The sequence below is a fragment of the Rhipicephalus microplus genome, chromosome 5 (genome assembly GCF_043290135.1).
Source record: "Rhipicephalus microplus isolate Deutch F79 chromosome 5, USDA_Rmic, whole genome shotgun sequence".
NCBI classification, from domain to species: domain Eukaryota; kingdom Metazoa; phylum Arthropoda; class Arachnida; order Ixodida; family Ixodidae; genus Rhipicephalus; species Rhipicephalus microplus.
In genome coordinates, this window is record NC_134704.1 from 197,427,845 (window position 1) to 197,448,758 (window position 20,914).

The 20,914-nt window shown below is 46.2% G+C and overlaps 1 protein-coding gene across 2 annotated transcripts in view; it reads left to right on the forward strand.

Annotated features, from left to right (window-relative positions):
* Positions 1 to 20,914, forward strand: part of Ack (activated Cdc42 kinase) — a 302,026-nt gene that overhangs the window by 267,274 nt on the left and 13,838 nt on the right. Inside the window, exon 8 of one of the 2 annotated variants that reach the window (XM_075896336.1) lies at positions 274 to 409. The exons of the other annotated variant lie outside the window; for it this stretch is intronic. Within the exon in view, the coding sequence (XP_075752451.1) occupies positions 274 to 348 (75 nt within the window). The 3' untranslated portion in view covers positions 349 to 409. Of the gene's footprint in view, positions 1 to 273; positions 410 to 20,914 lie in introns of those variants that run through there. 2 annotated transcript variants of the gene reach the window in all.

The window sequence follows — 20,914 nt, forward strand, 5'->3', positions numbered from 1 at the left end:
AGTAATTTGACCTCCTCCGGCGTAGTGCCAGTGGGCGACTTTTACTCGGCCTAAAAACAATAAACATTGACACCGTAACGTGAAAATTTACACGGGCTAATTCATTGCACTGAAGTGCACCAATCTTTTAATATGTATCCATCTGAGCTTCAACATCCATGCAGCCACAGAATACAAATTATCAGCTAACATTCGATCATGTCGCCTGAACCAGCGTTAGCGGTGCTGGAGCATGAGTCCGCAAACACAAATATAGCAGCGGTGTTTATGCAGGAAAGCCGGCGAAGCAGCCAGGTGCACCGCCGATGCCATACCGTGTCAGACTGCCGAGGGCGTCGTTGGGATTAAAAGGAGTACGGCTAAACGACCACCAGCGATCGCAACATGCGGCTCGCTTGAAATTTTCGTCGTCGTTATTTTATAGTCACAAGTGAAGAATAGGTAGGTGTCCAAATGTTCGTGGTGTCTTACGGAGTGATGTAGATATCTGTATACTTACAGCGACGAGACCATTTGCAGGCACGGTTCTTTCATCGTGCTGGTAAGTCGCTTGCTGTGTACCGCCGGCGGTGGCACGATTAGTCGTATCCGCTATCGCGTTCACGCTTGACGTTTGACAATGACTATCGCATGGAGAAAACGACCTAAGTTTATCTGAGCTTTAATGCAGGGGACATTATTTTCGGCGAAAGCAATTGTATGCGGCGTTTTCTTCGCGTGTGCCGGCAATGCACTCACACCGGCAGCCAGCTTGATACGGATGCCATACGAAGCCTACTTTTTCTATACATTGCTTTGAAACTGTGACCAGTGACTGTGCGTGCACACGACCGCTGACGAACTTAGAAGCGTGGCAGCTTGGGCTAGTTGGTATGGCATGGCGATAGAACAAAACGACGACACAGAGACAAAAAGGACACGTGTCCTTCGTGTCTCGGTGTCATCGTTTTGTTCTCGCACTATAACTATCGCGCTGACGAACACCTATTTTTTATTAGTGTTGTATGTGTTCGTCGTAGTTGTAACGAATTCAGCACACTGAAGCGAGTTATCCGCATGGCCAGTGTTCGCGGAGGCTTTAGACAGTTATATTTTAGCGTTAGCATGATAGCGAAAGTTAAGGGAATGGCGTTACCGTGCAGCAAACGTTCATTGGGGCAGCATCTTATAGTTTAGCGGGATAGCGTTTACGTGGTTTACGTGCCCCAGCTGGGATGGTGGCACCAAGATGGTAAATAAACAGTGAAAATGAAAAAAAAAAGAGAATGTTTCTTTATGCCACCGCGCGTAGCATTGCTAGAAGTTTATTTTAATAATAATGAAAGTAAATAAATATGAACCACGCACCAAACGCGAAAACATCTATGTTGCAGATTTGTTTACATCGATATTGTAGTTAGGCCTAGACGCGTTCCAAATAGGAAGCTATCTCAAAAACTACGCCAACTTATTTGTAAAACTCGCTCATCGAAGGTAACTGAAGGCAAGGAAAGCCACTTTAAACAGTCGTTTGCTACGAACAGGGTGAATCTTTCAACAACTCTGTCAAAATCACTTCGAGGCGGGCGTCCGAGAGCGCCGCCATGTTTATGTACACGTCCGCTAACACGGTAACGTGACATCTGAAAAATACCGCTTGTACGGGAACAGTACGGGTGACGTATGTATCTGCGCATGTGCACTTCGATTCCGGTATCACGGTACACCTGGTATCCCGGTAAGCCCAGTGTACTATAACTGTCTTTTCACTTGGTTTCAGCCCACCCGTGCCGGCATGGTGTACACTCGAGGGCACTTTGTGTGTGTACTGACTGTGCATTGTACTTGCCTCTCATAACATCTTCTATTCGCTTCATAGCGCTTCGCTTTCACAGTGGTGTGTAGCCGATATAACTTGTTTTCGCGATCTCCGAACGCGCCGAGCATTGCAGTGCAGCATTGTCAGAAGGCGATCGCGGCGCAGTTACCCTACCCGTTGGTCCCTTCATTGCCGGGTGTTTGCGCACGACGTGCACTCTCACGCATTTAGTCCCTGTTGGACGGATTGTTCGTCCGTTAGTTTAGTTTAACGACTGCAGTTAGTTTAGCATGAACCTGGTATGTTGTCATGTTCTTGCTTGACACGGTCATGGTTATCATGTTTGCACCAGTGATATACCTTCGTCATCCATTGACGTCAAGTAACACCAAATTTAGTGTATGCGAAGCTAGCGAAACGGCCACGAGTGCATCATGAAAGACCCAATATGACACTCCAACGTGTACTCCAATATGTACTCCAACGTGTACTCCAATATGTACTCCAACGTGACGCTTACGCGTGCCCATGCTGGGCGCAGCGATGCTATACGTATACAAAACGCATGAACTCTATAGTCACACGCCAGGCGCGACCGGTGCGAACAGCCTCCATCAGCGCAGCCCGATGGCAACCGGCGCGACATGTGGCATGCTGCATTTCGCGCCGATGCGTCACCCAGACGGCAGTACGTCTGCTTCTTTTCGTGACGGAGGAAGACTGGACGCGCTGAAACGCGCATGGGTCAAAGCAACGCAGCACGCGCCTGCGAGCATGCGGCAGGACCGGCGCCTCCATGGCATGGGAACGCCGCCGTGACGCGACGAAACGAACGCCGGCGTGCCGTGCTACGTTGAACGTTACGTTACGTGTTACGTTGTGTTACGTTGAAGTGTATTGGCACCTTGACTGTGATGTGTAGTCATGTTGTCACATGACACGCATCTCATGATTATCATGTTTGCATCAGTCACATACCGTCGTCATCCACTGATGTCGCGTAATACTGAACTTGGCATATGTGAAGCTAGCGAAACGGCCTCAAGCGCATCGTAGTCATGTTGTTACATGATACGCATGTTGTGATTATCATGTTTGGATATGTCACTGACCTATGTCGTCTGTTCGCGTCACGTAATACCGAATTTGGTACATGTCAAGCTGGCGTAACGGCCGCGAGCGCGTGATGAGCGTAGTATGTAATCATGTTATTACATGACACGCGTCTCATGTTTTTCTTGTTTGTACCAGTCCCATACCTTGGTCATCCATTCACGTCCCGTCATACCGAATTCGGCATAAGTGAAGCTAGTGAAACGGCCGCCAGCACATCATGAGCGTGGCATGTAGGCATGTTGTTACATGAGCGCATCTCATGATTATCATGTTTGCACCAGTCACATACCTTCGCCATCCATTCACGTAGCCTAATACCAAATTTGCTAAATGTGACGTTTGCGAAATGGCTGCGAGTGCATTATGAGCGTGGCATGTAGTCATGTTGTTACATCACAAGCATATCATAATTATCATGTTAGGGTCTGTCGCTTGTGTTTGCCATGAAGTCATGTCATACCATACCAGTTTTGCAACATGTCATGTGAACGAGACCACGAAAAGAACATCAAGATCATGAGATGTAAATCATGACATTGATGACATACATGTCAAGATTTTTATGTTATGACTAGTCAAATATGCTCGTCACACAGTCATGTTATGCCATACCAAGTTCGGTATCGATAACATAATCAAAACGGCCAGGAGAACTAAAAGTCGTAGGTGGCTAGGTAGATAAACAGATATATAAATAGATAGACAGATAGATAGATATGCTCAAAACTGCCAAAGTTCGCTAAGAAATGCTTCGCATTTAAAACGAAAAATAGACTGCCCTGTGACATCGACACTAGTGATATGTGTTCAGTGTTATACACTCGACAAATAGAATCCTGAGTGATGATACGCTAGTAACGATGACGTCTCTGGGTGTGTTTGGAGCGGACTCCCAGCCATGCTCTCACTGTAACTCTGTTTCAGAAATTCTGTACAGGAGAGCCAAGGCTACACGACTCTCGAACGTAAGTTGTTGCTAAGCGGAATGCAGTGCCCCATATACGTAGCCTATTGTTTGTCCTCGTGACTTTTGCGAGCGGTCTCGTTGGAGGATATTTACTTGAAGTCTTCTCTGCGTGTTGTAGCTGTGATTTGTATGACGATTTTGTCGCATTTTCTGTAGAAAACAATTTTTGAAGCTCCGTGATACTGAAGAAAGAGTTCTTGCTTGTGCGTGTTATAACATGCAAATTACCAAAGAAATAACGCTCTTGTGGCTCGTATGTGTTCGCACATATGAGCCACAAGAGTTCGCACCGCCCGAGCGCCAACAGTGCCACGGAGGACCCAGTCTTGGGTTGTGATTAGTCCGCGGTGGCAGAATTGGTCACTCCTGTCAAAATGGCGGCGCCTGGTTCACCCGTGCAATATTGTTTCTGGATCAGTTTTTAGGACAAGGGAGCGAAGCAGTTGGCTCTAAACGTGCTTTAGGCACTGCGTAAGGAGGGCGGCAGAAATGCAAGCATGAGCACTCTCATTAAGAGAACGGCTGCGTTTACCAACGTCAGCGAGCGTGCACTGTACAAGTGGGTAGAGGAGCAAGATAAGCACAGTGATGCACGTTAAGCACGGCGAGGCACCAGGAATATAGCCATCATTTCGTATCGAACGCGAGCAGCACTTCGCGTGAGGCATGTGTATACGAAATCTGATGAAGCGTGGTGCTTTCATATTCAATTTGGCTAGTGCGGCGTTTTACACCGAAACATGAGCCACTGAGCCCTATCCCTCAAATGTCTACGTGCAAGTATCTCGAAGACGCGCGCTTTTACGGTGCCGAGCAGAATATTTAACCACTTTATTACAGCTCATCTCACTTCGCAGTTGCACAGTGTCCCGAGACGCTCTTGCCGCTATCGCTGCAGCGCACTTCGCTAGCAGACGACAGTGCGCGAAAGGATACACTGACAAGTGCTCGCCCTCTTGACTGGTTAAGAAGGCCTGTAGCTTCCACAGTGCTGCACGAAACTTTTGGAACAGTATAGTGGCTCTCCTTGCTGTGTTGAAGCGTGCATGCGATGCATCGTGTCGCATCGACTGATTTGCGTTTTGCTCTACTGCGTGTAAGTACGATCATTCAGAGCGACTATACGTGGCAGAATGTCGGGAACCGCTGTGTAGTGAGAACCTGCACGTCGAAGCGCAGAAATAGTGGGAAGTACATGGCGTTTCATGCCTTTTCACGCCACGAACCTCGACTCAGCCAGTGGGTTTACTTCATACGCGCCGTTGGGCAGAGGGACTGGACGCCTGTGAGGAACAGCTGCGTATGCTCCCTTCACTTTGCGGCGAGCTGCTACAGGGTAGATACTGTGTTGACCAATCAGTTGTGTTTCACTGGAAGTATACACGAGGCCTCTTCTCGATGACGGGGCTATTCCTACCGTGTGCCCTGCTGCAGCTGAAAGTCTGCGACATGAGGTGCCAAACGTCTGCGACATGAGGTGTGTAGTTGGTGTTCCTCAGCTCCGACAGTACGGCCGGGACCAATAAGTGCATTGCATTTAACGCCGAACTTGTCAAGCAAGGATCGTCGCGAATGGCGGCGACACTCAATTCCAGGTCCCTGTCATCATCACTTGCCGATGTTGACCGCGATGACGGTAGAGTGTACTAGAAGTGTTGAGTGGCAACCACAGACCACACCTTGCCGCCTGATCCCTTCCGTGTTGCCCGCACCGGCGGCGCTGCAGTCGAATAGTACTGAGACAGCCGCGCGCCGCGTGCAGGAACTGCTATGTGCTTCGACTCCTCCGTCCCGATTTCTTGATACAGATTTCTTCGCGCCTGCTCATCATTCATGTCTAGCACATGATGCCATAGCCCCATCTACTGAATTTGAGCTCCATAAAATCCTTTGTGGGAGATCGAAAATAATTCAAAAAGGGTGTGTCTTATACTGATTTCTTCTCTCCTAACTCTTTCTTCGTTGGTTAGGTGTCTACAATATTGAGAATAACTGAGCTGAATAATTGGAAGTTAGCTGTGCCCAGAAAGCTGTGAGATTAAAAACAAATACTGTGTCACATGCACGCAGAACCAGAAAGCCACAAGGAAAGAGGGGAGAGGAAGAAAATCTGAACCCCCTACACCATGAATTGTTTTGTAATTTAACTTTCCAAGGTATAATAAAATAGTTACAGGCATTCACAGGGACCACCAATTGCCAAAGTTAGGCGTTCTGCTCCACAGCACCACCCTCAAAAAAAAAAAAAGAAAGAAATCCTGGGTAGCCCTGTGGTAATAGTTTAGAGTTGGCAAAGCGGAACATAGTGTGTCTCTACAAATGCGCACTGTAGATTTCACCTTTTCGAGTATGAGGTCTCAAAACAAGTCTCAAAACATTTCTCGTCTAACGTAGTCAGACGAGAAATGCACCGCCTAAAAATAGTAGTTGTGCTAAAAGGCATTATATATATATATATATATATATATATATATATATATATATATATATATATATATATATATATATATATATATATATATATATATATATATATATATATATATATGTATATATATATATACATATGTATATATATATATATATATAAATATATATATATATATATATATATATATATATATATATATATATATATATATATATATATATATATATATATATATATATATATATATATATATATATATATATATATATATATATACATGTGTGTGTGTTACTGTGTGCATGTACAAGGAAGGTAAATTTCTCCAAACAAGATGCACCACTGCCTGCCTACGCTTTAATGCCTATTAGTAGAACTACGCTTATAATACAAAACATCGGCATAAACTTGTTGCTTGCAATGGCGTTACGCCAATAAAATATTTGAAAAGCAGCACAATTTAAGCTGTCGATACAAATTGAGAACTGGTTACAATGAATTTACGCAGATTAACAGACGAGCTATATATACAATTGGCACACTTTTATACGTTTAGTATACAATAAGCCTTTTGGAAAGCAATAATTATTATCTTCCACAAAACTGGCATGATAAAAAAGAGTCGTCACTAATTAATGTTGTGACAATGTTAGTTACACTCGGGTTTTTCGTGAAATGATCGAGCGCATATAGGCTCATATGAGGAACACTGTGCTCTGTATTTCGTAGAGACTGCTGACAAAACTAGCGGATAATTTATTCATAGTTTTGATACTTCTCATCTCTTTGTAGTTTGCCAGGAGCCACCTGCGATGTAACACAGCTCAAAACGCTGATTGAGTAAGGAGCTAGGCGGATTCGTGCAAATTTCGATTGAAATTTTTTTTATGGGTCGGCAGGCTTTTGAAAGAGTGAATGTATCGATGCAATTTCGGCGTGCCTGCATATTTACTTGTGCACCATGGCGCGTAGCAGGTGCACCCACTGATAAAGGCTCAGAAACGCATTAAACGCACTGAAAACGAGCAATTACATGGTTTCGCGGGCTCGGGAACGCGCGCGCTCCCAATGCAGACGCTTTTGCGATCTTCAGTACCATAGAGCTACAGCGCCGCCGCTACTGTCACCCGCCGGAGAGTCACCCGAGACGCGGCCCGGCCGCCCCGTTCACTCCGCTGTTCCCTTCTAGTACACTGTAATGACGGCGGAGACAACGATGTTGGCGACACAGGCATGTCTACTCCTTCAGAAACGCAGCTGGACTGACTGTACGTGCGCTCCAAGCAGACGAAACGCCAGTGTGACGTCACCATTTTTCGATAAAGGGGCATCAGCTGTGCAGTGGCCTCGACGTGGTCGCGAGGTAGCGCTGCCAGTGGTAAAATTTGGCGTGCTTTTCACCTTTTTTGAACCGAATTCGATAGTGAATATATTAGTCAACATTACAGATACTCATTCGTCACTCAGATGAGCTTTAGGTCGCGAATCGCTACTAGAGAGTCGATAGCTACTCGTTGACGCAAACGTTTTGACATGAGTAAACTTGATGTTAGTGCTCCTTTAATTCTATTAAGATTTTGTCCACATGTGTGTTCTAGGCCATATCGTATTGAAACCACACTACTATAATTTTACATGTGGAGCATGTTATACTAGGGGCTAGTCATGCGCCGTCACCGTTTGCAGCCTCCCCTCCTCCTCCGCCAGCCATCTGTGCATCCCTTCCTACCCTCAACACAGCACGCTGTGCTCGCTTCTCCCCTCCGCGTGCCGCGTGACCTTTAGTTTTACGTGCGCCAGCTGTATGCTAACGCGCGATGCGCAGGCGGGGGCGGCGCTCGCTATAAATAACCGAGTGTTGGGGGCGTCGCCCTTTGTCGATTGGTTTGTGCGGTCGCTCCATGTCCGATGTCGCTGGTGAAAATGTATGCTAACGAATCCGCAAGCACACTTACTGACGTCGCTTCCAATAGCGTCAGCCAATGAGCTGGCGGAACCGCAAGCAATTCCAAAGACACTTCGTCCGTTGCCAACGTTGCTCGACTTCCACTCAACGCAAACGCTGGCGTCGAGTGGAAAATCCCCAGCTCCGAGAACGTGAAGCAGCTGCGAGACGTCAGCGTGGAGTGGAGGATTTCCAACACGAAGCAGCTGCGATACGTCAACGTCGAACGGAAGATTCCCAGCTTCGAGAACACGAAGCCGCTGCGAGGCGTAAGCATCGGCTCCGAGTCCGAGTTGACTCCGAGTCCCACTTCACCCTGGCACTGCTCGACACCAGGTCGCTGGGCGCTCACGCGGTTGACGCCGTGCGAGACCCGGTACTCCACAGAGTGGACGTGCTTTGTTTCACCGAGACGTGGAACGCCACTGATGTCGTCGAGGTTGCGGGATACGCTCCAGCCGTGTGCACGCACGGGTTCCAACGACGTGCGGGCGGCGTGGGAATTTACGTCAAGCATGACGATGTACCTCGCGCCCAACCTATCGCGTGCCGCCGTGGAGAAGTACATCGATGAAGCCGTGGAAGAATACCTGAAACCACGACTGCAATGATGACCCTTTGTGATAGTTGGCAACTTCAACGTCGACGTCATCAAGAACGATTGGGTGGTCGACTACATTGAGTTGCGGCACTCGCTGAAACGAGCAACGCACGACGGCAAACATCATCCGACCACGATTCGCGGGTAGTGCATCGACCACGTCTTTGCAAATTTCGACCTTCGACCACTGCAACCAGACCCACTCACCCTTCACTTTACGGACCATAAAGCCATCTTGCTCAAAATACCCAAAGCGTCTCATCAATAAACATCGTATTTCGCAGCATACGTGCGTGCATGTTCACTCGTGTTCAGTTATAACAACACGTGTCGCAAATTACAAACCACATTTATTGCAGTTCGACATACAAGCTGCACATATTAACCAGTGTTACCACTCCGGAAACTGTGGTAGTTTTTTTTTACAGTTAACCTTCTCGATTATTCTGACATCAAAAACAACAGTCGCGTTGCAGTTTTGCGGTTTGTTCGTCGGGGCAAATATCATATATTTCGTTTTGTAAGTGTTCATTTGTAATTTCATCTGTCGTAACCATGAAGAGAGTGTTTTCGTATAGTAGTTCACCTTTGACTCGAGCTCTCGTATAGTGGCAGCTTTAAAGAAATTGTTAGTATCATCTTGTTAGTGTTAGTGGAGGAAAAAAATTATAGTGGTGCAAAGCTTTCCATTTGGCATGCAACAACTTTCAGCGCCTAAGTAAAAGTTGTCGTTGTAGTGTTTTCAGTTTCGGTTTCCATTTAGTTTATGTTGTTTTTATTTGCCACCAGGTAACTTCTGTATATATATGCATACCTCTGAATAAAACGGAGTTCTGGTTTGTGATCGTCGACGAAAGTGGTCGCTTCGTCGTTCTTCCGCGGCTTCCGCCGCGATACAACAATGGCGACGAGGATGCGTCTTTTTCGGAAGGCGTAATCACACCTGCACCTTTTCGACGCCATGGGCTGCATCGGGCTTGCTCCGCCGCCCCCGTTCCTGCCTGAACCAGGCCGCCCTACTATTCCGTGGACGAAATGACACCAAATCTTCGAAAACTAACTACTGGCATCCAGAGCGTCTGACTTTCCGCCCGAACGTCGCAAGGCTCTGCTGTTACACAGCCTCGGCGTTGAGGGTCAACGTGTCTTCTCCAGTCTACCGCTTCCAACGGCTGCCTCTCAAATCGGTGAGTCAACTGCCGACGACAAAATTACTGAAGCTGGCAAGGCTGCCGCCGTTCAGCCTTCTGTTTACGACGAAGATATAGCGACTTTAACGCAAGTTTTCACAAGCTCAAGCAATGTCATCGTAGAAAGGCACCGCTTTTGTCGTCGCATTCAGCACCCAGGGGAGTCTGTCCAGGAGTACGTTGCCACACTACGTGTGCTCGCCGCTGCATGTTCCTTTGCTTCCCCCGAAAACTCGCCTCGTGACCAATTCGTGGAAGGGTCTTGTCCCAGCCCATTCGCGAACGCCTTCTTCTTGAGGGTTCCACCCTTTCGTTCTTTCGAGCAATACAATTAGCATCACAAATCAAACAGGCTAGTGAGGACCTTTGAGAAATCGCTTCAAGCATCGTGCAGCGTATATCAAGAAGCTCTCGCTTAACGCCGCACGACCGCAGTCGAAATGGACACTGCCACCGTCCTTCGCGTAGCGACACACCTCTGCCTGCACCTCGTACCGGAACGCACCCGCATCCCGACACCCACCAACCTGCGTTTTGTGCGTTCTGACCCACTTCATCCTCCTACTGCTACCGTTGCGGTTCCCACCAGCACCGCACCGCGTCATCCCGCTGCCCAGCGAAAGGCCATCGTTGCTATAAATGTGGGCTGATTGGGCACTTTAGTTCAGTATGCAGAGAGAAGCAACAGGGCGTTTGTGTTCACGAGCTTAGCGACCAGAAATTGCCCGACGAAGCTATGAGCATTCTGTCGGTGACCGCATCCAGCCGCGCCGAAATTCATGTCGAGGTAACAGTTGAGCAGGTGCTGTTATCATTTCTTATCAACTCGAGATCCTCGGTTTCCATTCTGGCGGGTGATTTTTTCGATAGGCATTTTGCCGGCCATACGCCGCTGCTTGCGCCCCATGTGAAACTGCTAGATTACTCTAAACAGCCTATCCCTGTGCGAAGGTGTTTTCTATTGATGGTTGTATGCAAGGAACCCGAAGCGTCCATTCTGTTCTACGTTGTTTCGCAAGGCACATCACTGCTAAGTATTGACGCCATTAAGGCCATTCAGCTTCAGATTGACGGCTTGTCCCTACACTGCCTTGAGACTACCGCATCAACTACCAGTGCTACCAACGTACAAGCCCCAGGCCAGGAAACAGTCTCAACTGCATGCCTTCCAGCAGAGTTGTGCCATGAGTTTGCGTGCCTTTTCGACTCCAGCCTCTGCCTAGCGAAGGGTTTTGTCCATCGTGTCAAAGTTCAGCTCTCTGTTCCATCTACTGTAGCAAAACTGCGCCGCCTTTCCCTTTCAATCCGAGCTCCAGTATCGGATGACCTTCGTCGGCTCGAGCAGTTGGATGTGATAGAGCACATCAATGCATCAGAATGGGTCTCCCCGATTGTTGTTGTTCAAAAGAAGGATGAAGGCATTCATGTTTGTGTCGACTTACGGAGGCCTAATAAGGCCGTAGTTACAGATAGCTTTCCTATTCCACACACCGAAGAACTCCTCCACAGTGTCATTGGGGCAACTTATTTTTCGAAGCTTGACCTCGCATCTGCCTACCACCAGGTTTTTCTCGATCCTGAAAGCCGTGATTTGACTGCTTTCCTTACTCATAATGGCCTCTTTTGCTTTAAACGAGTGTGCTTCATGTTGGCGTCCGCCCCCCGCTGCATTTCAACAAATGATGTCCAAAATACTTCAAGGATGCTCTGGCATTCTCTTCTATATAGATGACATCATTGTGTTTGGTAAAAATTAAAAGGAACACTTGACCAACCTGATCGCTGTACTACGCCGCATTAAGGAATCCGAGGATAAGTTAAAGGGCAAGTGCATATTTGGCGTACAGGAACTTTCCTTCTTGGGACACAAGATCACAGCACAAGGCATTTCTCCACTGCAGGAAAAATTACTTCCAATATAAATACTTCTGCGCCAACTGATGCTACTAGTCTCCGTTTCTTTCTTGGTCTGGTCGAGTATTACACCAAGTTTGTTCACAGTCTTGCTGATGTGATGGAACCTATGCGAGCTCTTCTCCGAAAGAACCAACCATGCATTTGGACGGATGCGGTAGACGCCAGTTTCGCCAAAATAAAGTTTCTGCTCTCATCCAGCTAAGTTCTGCAGATGTTCGATGCGTCCCCTTTCGGTCGTAGTGTTCACTGATGCGTCCGACTGCAGACTGGGTACTGTTCTCCAACAGGTAGATGGCCATAGGTTGTGAACTGTTCCCTTTGCTTCGTGAACGCTTTCACCTACAGAGAGGAAATATGGAGTGGGAGAGCGTGAAGCGCTTGCGTGCGTTTTGGGCATGCGAGCACTAGCATACGTACTTGTAGGGACGGCATTTCACGTTGCGCACAGACCACCAAGCCTTGGTCTCTCTCCTCTCTTCGCAAGGCACTGGCCACTGCCCTTTTCGCATCGCACGCTGGTCGGAATGGCTGCTTTGGTACAACTATACTGTAGAGCATCGGAAAGGGTCCGAAAACCAGGTGGCAGATGCTCTTTCCCGCATTCCAGTTCCGTGTCTGTCAGAAGATGCTTCATTCGAGGAGGCTGTGTCTTTTGTTCAATTACCTTGCCTCACCAAGGAGCAGTTTCAACAGGCCCAGCGTGAAGACTGCAAGTTGGAGCAAGTCGCGACTTATGTCACCACGTCTTGGCCTGCACGTAAGAGCTCTCAAGTGAACTTAAGCCTTTCTTCTTGGTGCGTGAAGAATTGTCGGTCATTGACAACTTGCTCCTGCGCGGAGAACGAATCGTCGTTCCGTTGTCTCTCACGCCGCAAGTAATCGCTGTTGCCCACGAAGCTCCCCCGGGTATAGTTCAGACAAAATCTCGACTAAGAGAAAGGTTCTGGTGGCCAGGCATGGATAGACAGGTGGAACTTTCCATTCATAACTGCAGAATATGTCAGATGGCTGACAAAAGTGCGAAAACTGCTGCTACTCCTTTGCAGCCAGTACCCTTGCCAGAATGCCCATGGGAGAAGCTGGCCATTGACATCGTCGGCCCTCCACAGAAAGCACCGCACGACTGCAGATATGCCATTACACTCATCGACTACTTTTCGAAATGGCCAGAAGTTCACTTCTGCAGTGAGGTGTCATCCCGCACCGTCATAAACTTTTTGCTTTCGGTGTTCTCCCGTAAGGGTTACCCGGACGTAATAGTATGCAACGATGGGCCCCAGTTCGCCTCTGCAGAGTTCACAAAGTTCCTTAATGGTCGCGTCATCCGCCTCGTGCACTCTTCCATTTACTATCCTCAAGCGAACGAACTTGTAGAGCGATTCAGCCGTGTCTTCAAGGATTTCGTGCAGGTTGCAATGTTAGAGCAGCGTCCACTTCGTCAAGCGGTAACAAATTATTTGGCTATATATCGCTGCACGCCACATGCCACTACGTGTGTTACACCATCCGTTCTCCTATAAGGGCGGCTACCGAGAACATGTCTTGACGTTGTGGGCCACCCATCACCAACCTTCTTCACCGATCCTGCTTCCGAACTCTGCCGTCTACGCCAACGCGTGAAGAGCAAACAGGGGTACAGCAAAGAGTACACAGACTGTCGCAGGACCGCGAAGAAGACAACAGTGTCAGTTGGTTATTTCGTGCGAGTTAAGAAACCCAGAATATCCGCTAAGGGCGACCTCGCGTTTAGCCACCCATCAGAAAGTTGTCCACCATCAAGGCCCATCCACGTTCCGGCTTGACAATGGACGAACTTGGAACGCTTCAAAGTTATCGAAGGTACCTGCGCTATCAGCCGCGTGGAATCCGTATCAAAACGCTGCCTCCAAACCTGCAATCCCGCCTGCGGCGCCTGAGCGACCCAAGAATCGCTCATCAATAGCACAGTTCGAAGCTTCACCAGATACGCCCAGGCTACAAGCAACAGCGCCAGTTGTATCGAAGCACCCGGTACCTCAACATCAGGTCCAGCCACCGAGGAACAGAAGACCTCCGGATCGATACGAGCACAGTGTGTAGCTGGTGTTTGCGTGTAGACTGATGCAGTGACAACTTGAGTGCTACGTAGACTTTGTGCAGACATTTTGGTTGTTCTGCAAGCTTTTTGTTTTTGATTCCTGAATTGGTTTATTATGTAGCAGTCGACGAATCTATGCTGCACAGTTATAAATCAGACAGTATTGTGAAGTGCACATACCATGTGTGGTCGTAAATATTTGTAAATATTGTGTATTTTCGTACTAATAGTAATCCACTAACAATTACTAACACTGTTTTTTAAGGAGGGGAAATATGTAGTGTTTTCAGTTTCAGTTTACATTCAGTTTATGTTGTTTTTACTTGCCACCAGGTGACTTCTGTATATATATGCATACCTCTGAATAAAACTGAGTTCTGGTTTGTGATCGTCGACGACAGTGGTCGCTTCGCCGTTCTTCCGCGGCTCCCGCCGCGATACAACAGTCGTGTGACCTACGGTGTGCCGTTGAAGAAGTAAATGACAAACAACACAAAAACCACACGGACATCTTTTTTTTTTTTAATCCACATTCTACTTTCTCCTGATGGCACTCCACGATTTCACATTCGTTTTCTGTTGTTCTGCAGCTGTACAAAAACACCCCCCGTTCCCTATGCATGGCAGCAGACGCCGGGGATATGAATGCATCTATAGAGGCTCAGGGGCCTTCCTATTGGCTAAAAGGCCTTGTAGCTTTGACAGTGCTCAAAGACAGTTATGTGATGGCGTATAGGTTGCACCTAAGAGCTCTGAAAGCTCAGTTTTGCCTGGTAACATTAATACTGGTATCCAACTGTGCTCAGAAGAAAAATTTGAGGCTGAAAGCGTTCATATGAGTACCGATTTTAAAAATAGACATTTCTAGGCACCTATAATAATTTAGGCACAAACGTCAAAAAATAGGCATTTATAGGCACTATAAAAACACTGCAGAAGCTCTTCTTAACCTCTAACATGTGCTAATATATCAAAGTGACACGATAGGAATGCAAGAAACGAAATAGGCATTTGCCTATAATCCGGTCTCTATTTAGAGTCACGTTAATGAGTGTACGGAACAGGCAGGCAGAAAAGCCATGGCGCACATCGGAGCATATCTGCATACTTGAATTTTTCTCTAGATACAAGCCCGCACAAATTCACCATATAACATCAGCAGCGTACCATTGTTGTAACAGCAGTACCATCTGGCAAACCTTTTCTTACGGTGTGCAAAAGCGCCTTCACTCAATATAGTGGTGCAAACATATAACGAGTGTCTGGAAATTACGTGAAGCATACCGAGTAGCAAAATACTTGACATGTTGTGCTTTTTGTTTTCAGTGCATGCGCCCCAAATGGTATAAATTAGCTGCTTACGTAACTTAATTGGGTTGATTCAGGATGTTAAACCCCACAAAACAGCAAAGCTAGACAGCGTAGACCCACCAATAATCAATATGCAGGGTGTTTAGAGAAATGTGCACAATGTTATTTTAAAGTTACATAAAGAGGGCATCTGCACCCTCCTGGTGGCGTTCCCTTTACTTAGAAGAAGGCATCTTCTGACATGTAGAAATGTTAATTATGGCAAAAAATGTAGAAATTATACAATCAGCCTTTTAACTAGTGGAAATCGTCGGTCAAGTGAAATAGGTATTCCTGCGAAAGGTCTATAGCCACTCAAAATTTTTGAAACGCGGCCACTGCTAATCACTGTGGAGCGATGAAATCTGGACAATTAAGCTGGTCAAATCGAAACCGATGCACCCAACAGTGCATCTACATCGAAAACGCCCTCAATAAAAAATAATTGTTTAATATTGTATAAAATGCTAATGGTGTGAATTTCTTTAATTGCTGTCATAATTATTATTTGTACACATCTTAAGATGCCTTCTGCCCAACGAAAGAGAACGCTGCACGCAGATGCTTTCATTATGTATTCTTCAAACAATGTCGCACACATTTTTCGAAATGCCCTTTATATGAAACCCGGACCGATTGCGTGCCTGATTCAGGCCCGACCCGTGCCCGAAGCTCATGAGCCCGGGCCCGATCCAACGACGCCTTACTTGGCCCGCGAGCCGGGCCCGGGCTTTCGGGCTGGCCCGGGCCCGTGCAGTGCTTAAAGTAAGACTGGGCACGGCGGCACTCACGGAATGCAACCACCTAACAATCCGCTCGTCTTCATCCTACAGCTCGTTCTCGAACTGCTGCTCCACGTCGGTCCGAGTTCTTGGCCACCAGTAAGGATCGGAGCTACCATCGGCGTAAACGCCACCAGTGTCTGCGCACAAGATTCCTTGCCGGTCAAGCTGCGGGATTCCGTGCTGGATCGCTCGTCGTCTACCTGCGTGTATGCTGGGTGCATAACATATGCGCATTGTCTGCGCACAGCGCCACCACTCAACCCAGCTATAAAAGCCCATCTCACGAGGGACGGCACCATTGGGCACGGCGGCACTCACAGAATGCAACCACCTAACAATCCGCTCGTCTTCATCCTACAGCTCGTTCTCGGACTGCTGCTCCACGTCGGTCCGAGTTCTTGGCCACCAGTAAGGATCGGAGCTACCATCGGCGTCAACGCCACCAGTGTCTGCGCACAAGATTCCTTGCCGGTCAAGCTGCGGGATTCCGTGCTGGATCGCTCGTCGTCTACCTGCGTGGATGCTGGGTGCATAACATATGCGCATTGCCTGTGCACAGCGCCACCACTCAACCCAGCTATAAAAGCCCATCTCACGAGGGACGGCACCATTGAGCACGGCGGCACTCACGGAATGCAACCACCTAACAATCCGCTCGTCTTCATCCTACAGGTGAGAAGGCGATATAGAAAGTGTATCCGTTCAAACGACCCTTTTTTACTTGTGCTGCCGTACCCATGGCTATGTGCTGTTGTGATTGACCTTGCTGTACCGACCCTTAAACTTTTACTGCTAGGCCGAGACATTGAGACGAACCCAGGCCCTGACATCAGCCAGCAATTAAAAGAAATCGCGGCAGATATTAAAGAGATAAAGGAAAGCCGCCTACCTAAAATCGACAAGAAACTAGACTCGCTCGCGAGGCTAGAAGAAAAAGTGGATTCATGTCAAGAACAAATAGCAAATATGAAAATGGTAATACAATCTATGCAAAAAAAAATTGACGATCTAGAGAATCGCAGCAGGCGAGCTAACCTGATAATATATGGCTTTCCTGAGGTAGAAGGCGAGACTCCCTTGACACTTGAATGTGCAGTGAACAAAAACATAATTGAAGACACCCTAGAATTAAAACCTGCAGCAATTGAACGCATACATCGCATCAGTAGAGCCCAACCAAATAAAACTAGGCCCGTAATTCTCAAACTGCTAGACTCAAGAGAGGAATTTTCAATATTAAAACGGGGACATAAACTTCGTGGCACAAGCCTATCTTTGGAGAAGACTTTTCGAAAAGAGTACGTGAAATTCGGAGAAAACTTTGGAACAGTGCGAAGGCAAATCGAGAAAATAACGAAAAGGTTTCCTTAGTTTTTGACAAGCTGTATATTAATAATCATGCCTATGTCTGGAGCAACGAAAAGAATGACAAGGTTCTGCTTAAGAAAAAACACGCGGAAGCTGCCTTAGAAACAGCCCGTGTACCGAGAACGATGAACGTACCCGGCGACCAAACAAAAAAGGGAGCCACTACTCGTCGTGCTGCAAAATAGGCGAACTAACACTTCTCACAGTGAATGCTAGAAGCGTAATTAATAAGCCTGAACCGCTTGAAAATTTGATCATCGATTATGAGCCTCACTTAGCAGCCGTTACAGAAACGTGGCTCACGCCTGATGTTTTAGATCATGAATTTACACCACCCAACTATTCCGTGATTCGAAAAGATCGCCCCACACGTGGTGATGGGGTGGCAATGTTGATAAGAAAAGGCCTCTCTTTCGTGGCCCTTCCAGAGGTACAAAATGCTGAAGCGGTTTTTTGTAAACTACCTTGTGACGGTACCAGCATATTGTTAGGTTGTGTTTATCGAAGCCCAAACTTGGGTGACGATTCTATCAGTGCAATTCATGATTACATGCAACGTCATGCTTACAGTTCACGTGTTGTACTCATGGGTGATTTTAATCTTCCAGACATTAACTGGGATAGTATGTGCTATACGTCATCAGCTTCGGATGTGTTATTTGACCTCATGCTAACCTTCAGTCTTCATCAGGTCGTTTCGCAGCCTACTCGCTCGCAGGGAGTAACTGAGAACATACTTGATCTAATATTTTTTCAGCGACCATTTCGACATAAACCGCATAAGAATTGATGTAACCCGCGGAATATCTGACCACGACGTACCAGTGTGCGTAGTTCTTTTGGTGGCACCATGACCACTCATTCTTCTGTATTCATTGTAACAAACTTCGAAAACGCTGATGACGATAGCATACTAACTCATCTCGCTCATGAATTCCTGTATTTCTCAGAAATGGGGTTGAATACATCAGTAGATGTCGATTCCCTTTGGCTTCACTTCAAATCTGACGTACGTTTTTGTATCGCTCACCACATACCTACAAAAGTCAAACGCCGCCAAAACATAATCCATGGATCACGCGCGAAGTTATTCAGGCGAAGCGACGTTTGAAAAGGTTACGTAGAGCAATAAAAACAAAAGGCGGGGGAGAATCCAGAATTCGAAAGCTACCGGATGCCATCGCGGAATTTAAGCACAAAGCTAAACTTGCTAAACAACGCTATTTTGACGAGACACTACCTACGTTCCTTCTAAATAATCCCTGCAGGTTCTGGAATCACTTTCGCGCCACTAAAACAGCAGCATCGCATCTTCTTCCAGAAGAAAAAACTGTTAAGGCGAACGCATATAACGATTTTTTTCAATCGGTGTTTACTGTTGATGATAACGTTATTCTGCCAATAAAAGAGCAACATCGTACGAAAGTCAACCAATTAGACATCGCTGATGTTGGGATTTTCAACCTGCTACTTAAGCTCGACACCAAAAAAAGTAGTGGACCAGACGATATACCAAACAGTTTCCTGAAAAGATATGCAGAATGGTGTAGCAAATATCTTGGTCTCATTTTTCGAAAATCACTCACGACTTCACAACTACTTAACGATTGGAAGATTGCAAAGGTGATATCGATCCATAAAGGAGGAGACGCAGCACAATTTTCAAATTTTAGACCTATTTCATTGACCAGCCCATCATGTAAACTACTCGAACACATAATCTTAAAACACATGACAGTATTTCTAGAGCACATAAATTTTTTCTCCCCTAACCAACACGGTTTTCGAAGTGGTTTATCGACGGTAACTCAACTTACTGAGCTAGTTCACGACCTTGCCATTAGAGTTAATAACCGTGGTCAAACTGACTTAATTCTACTTGACCTATCTAAGGCTTTTGACTGTGTATCCCACAGCAAACTAATAGCTAAAGTAGAAAATGTTTTCGGAATAGGAGAACTTTTCGCTTGGATAAAAGCTTTCTTATTTAACAGGTCACAATTTGTACTCTATAAACAGATGTCTTCTAACACAGTAGCAGTAACATCCGGCGTTCCCCAAGGCTCGGTACTTGGGCCATTGCTTTTCTTGCTCTATATTATTGATATCACTGCTAACATCACTTGCAACATCAAGCTATTTGCGGACGACTGTGTGATCCATAGAGAAATTAATCATTACAACGACCACATTATGCTTAATGATTCTCTAGCTGTCGTGGCTAATTGGTGCTCTAAATGGCAGATGAAAATAAACACACAAAAATCAGGGATAATGACAGTAAGCAGAAAAACAAAACCATCCAACTTCCCATGCACCATTAATAACACACTTCTTAATAAAGTTGAGGAACATAAATATCTAGGAGTTACACTGACTTCTGATCTTAAATGGGACAAACACATCGCTAATATAACTTCAAAGGCACTACGCAAACTATTCTTCTTAAAACGAACTCTAGCGCTCTCAACAACGCCAACGAAGCTGCTAGCTTACAAATCATTCGTAAGACCAGTTTTAGAATATGCAAACACTGTCTGGTTTCCGTATTCGCTGACTAATATAACCAAACTAGAAGCAATACAAAGGAAAGCTGTAAGATTTATTTACAACAAATATAGACGCACAGATTCCACAACACATCTTTTAGCTCAGTCAGGTTTACAAACGCTGTCCACAAGAGCGAAACACGCTCGCTTAAAATTCCTTTTCCAGCTAGTAAAAAATAACTACAAGATAGATTCATCCAAATACCTTTCATTTTCACAGGTTCGGTAAACTCGCAATAAATATGCGCGCACGTTGTCAGAATACGCATGTAGGAACGACACGTTTAGGTACTCATTCTTCCTGCGTGCGATAGCGGAATGGAACCAACTTGATGCCACTATCACAAACTCCCAATCGCTGTCAGAATTTATTGGACAGATAGAAAAAACTGGGCGCGCATAACAGTTTATGCGCATGCAGGCGCACCGGTCCAGATCTGCTGTTCGTTAGTTAAAGCAACACCTTTTTCAATGTTCCTTCCACAGTAGTATAGCTATTTTTGAAGTATGCTTTCAGTGCTTGCTATTCCTGTCACAACTGTTCCATTTATGTTTTCCCTCACGATACCAATGCTAAAATAAGTTCCTTTCTTCAATCATGTATTTTATTTCTATCGCCTTTCGGCATGGTTTCAGCTCTGTATAATGGCTATAACTTGCTTTGTATCTTGTGATTATTGCATACATTGTGTATTAATAACATAAATAACGTTTAACTTCTGTACTGCTCAATGGTTATATGATCCTCATGTCCTGTTATTATGCTTGCATGTTTTTACGTCTACATCCTTTTTTTGTGTGTGTGAAAAATTACTGTATTGCC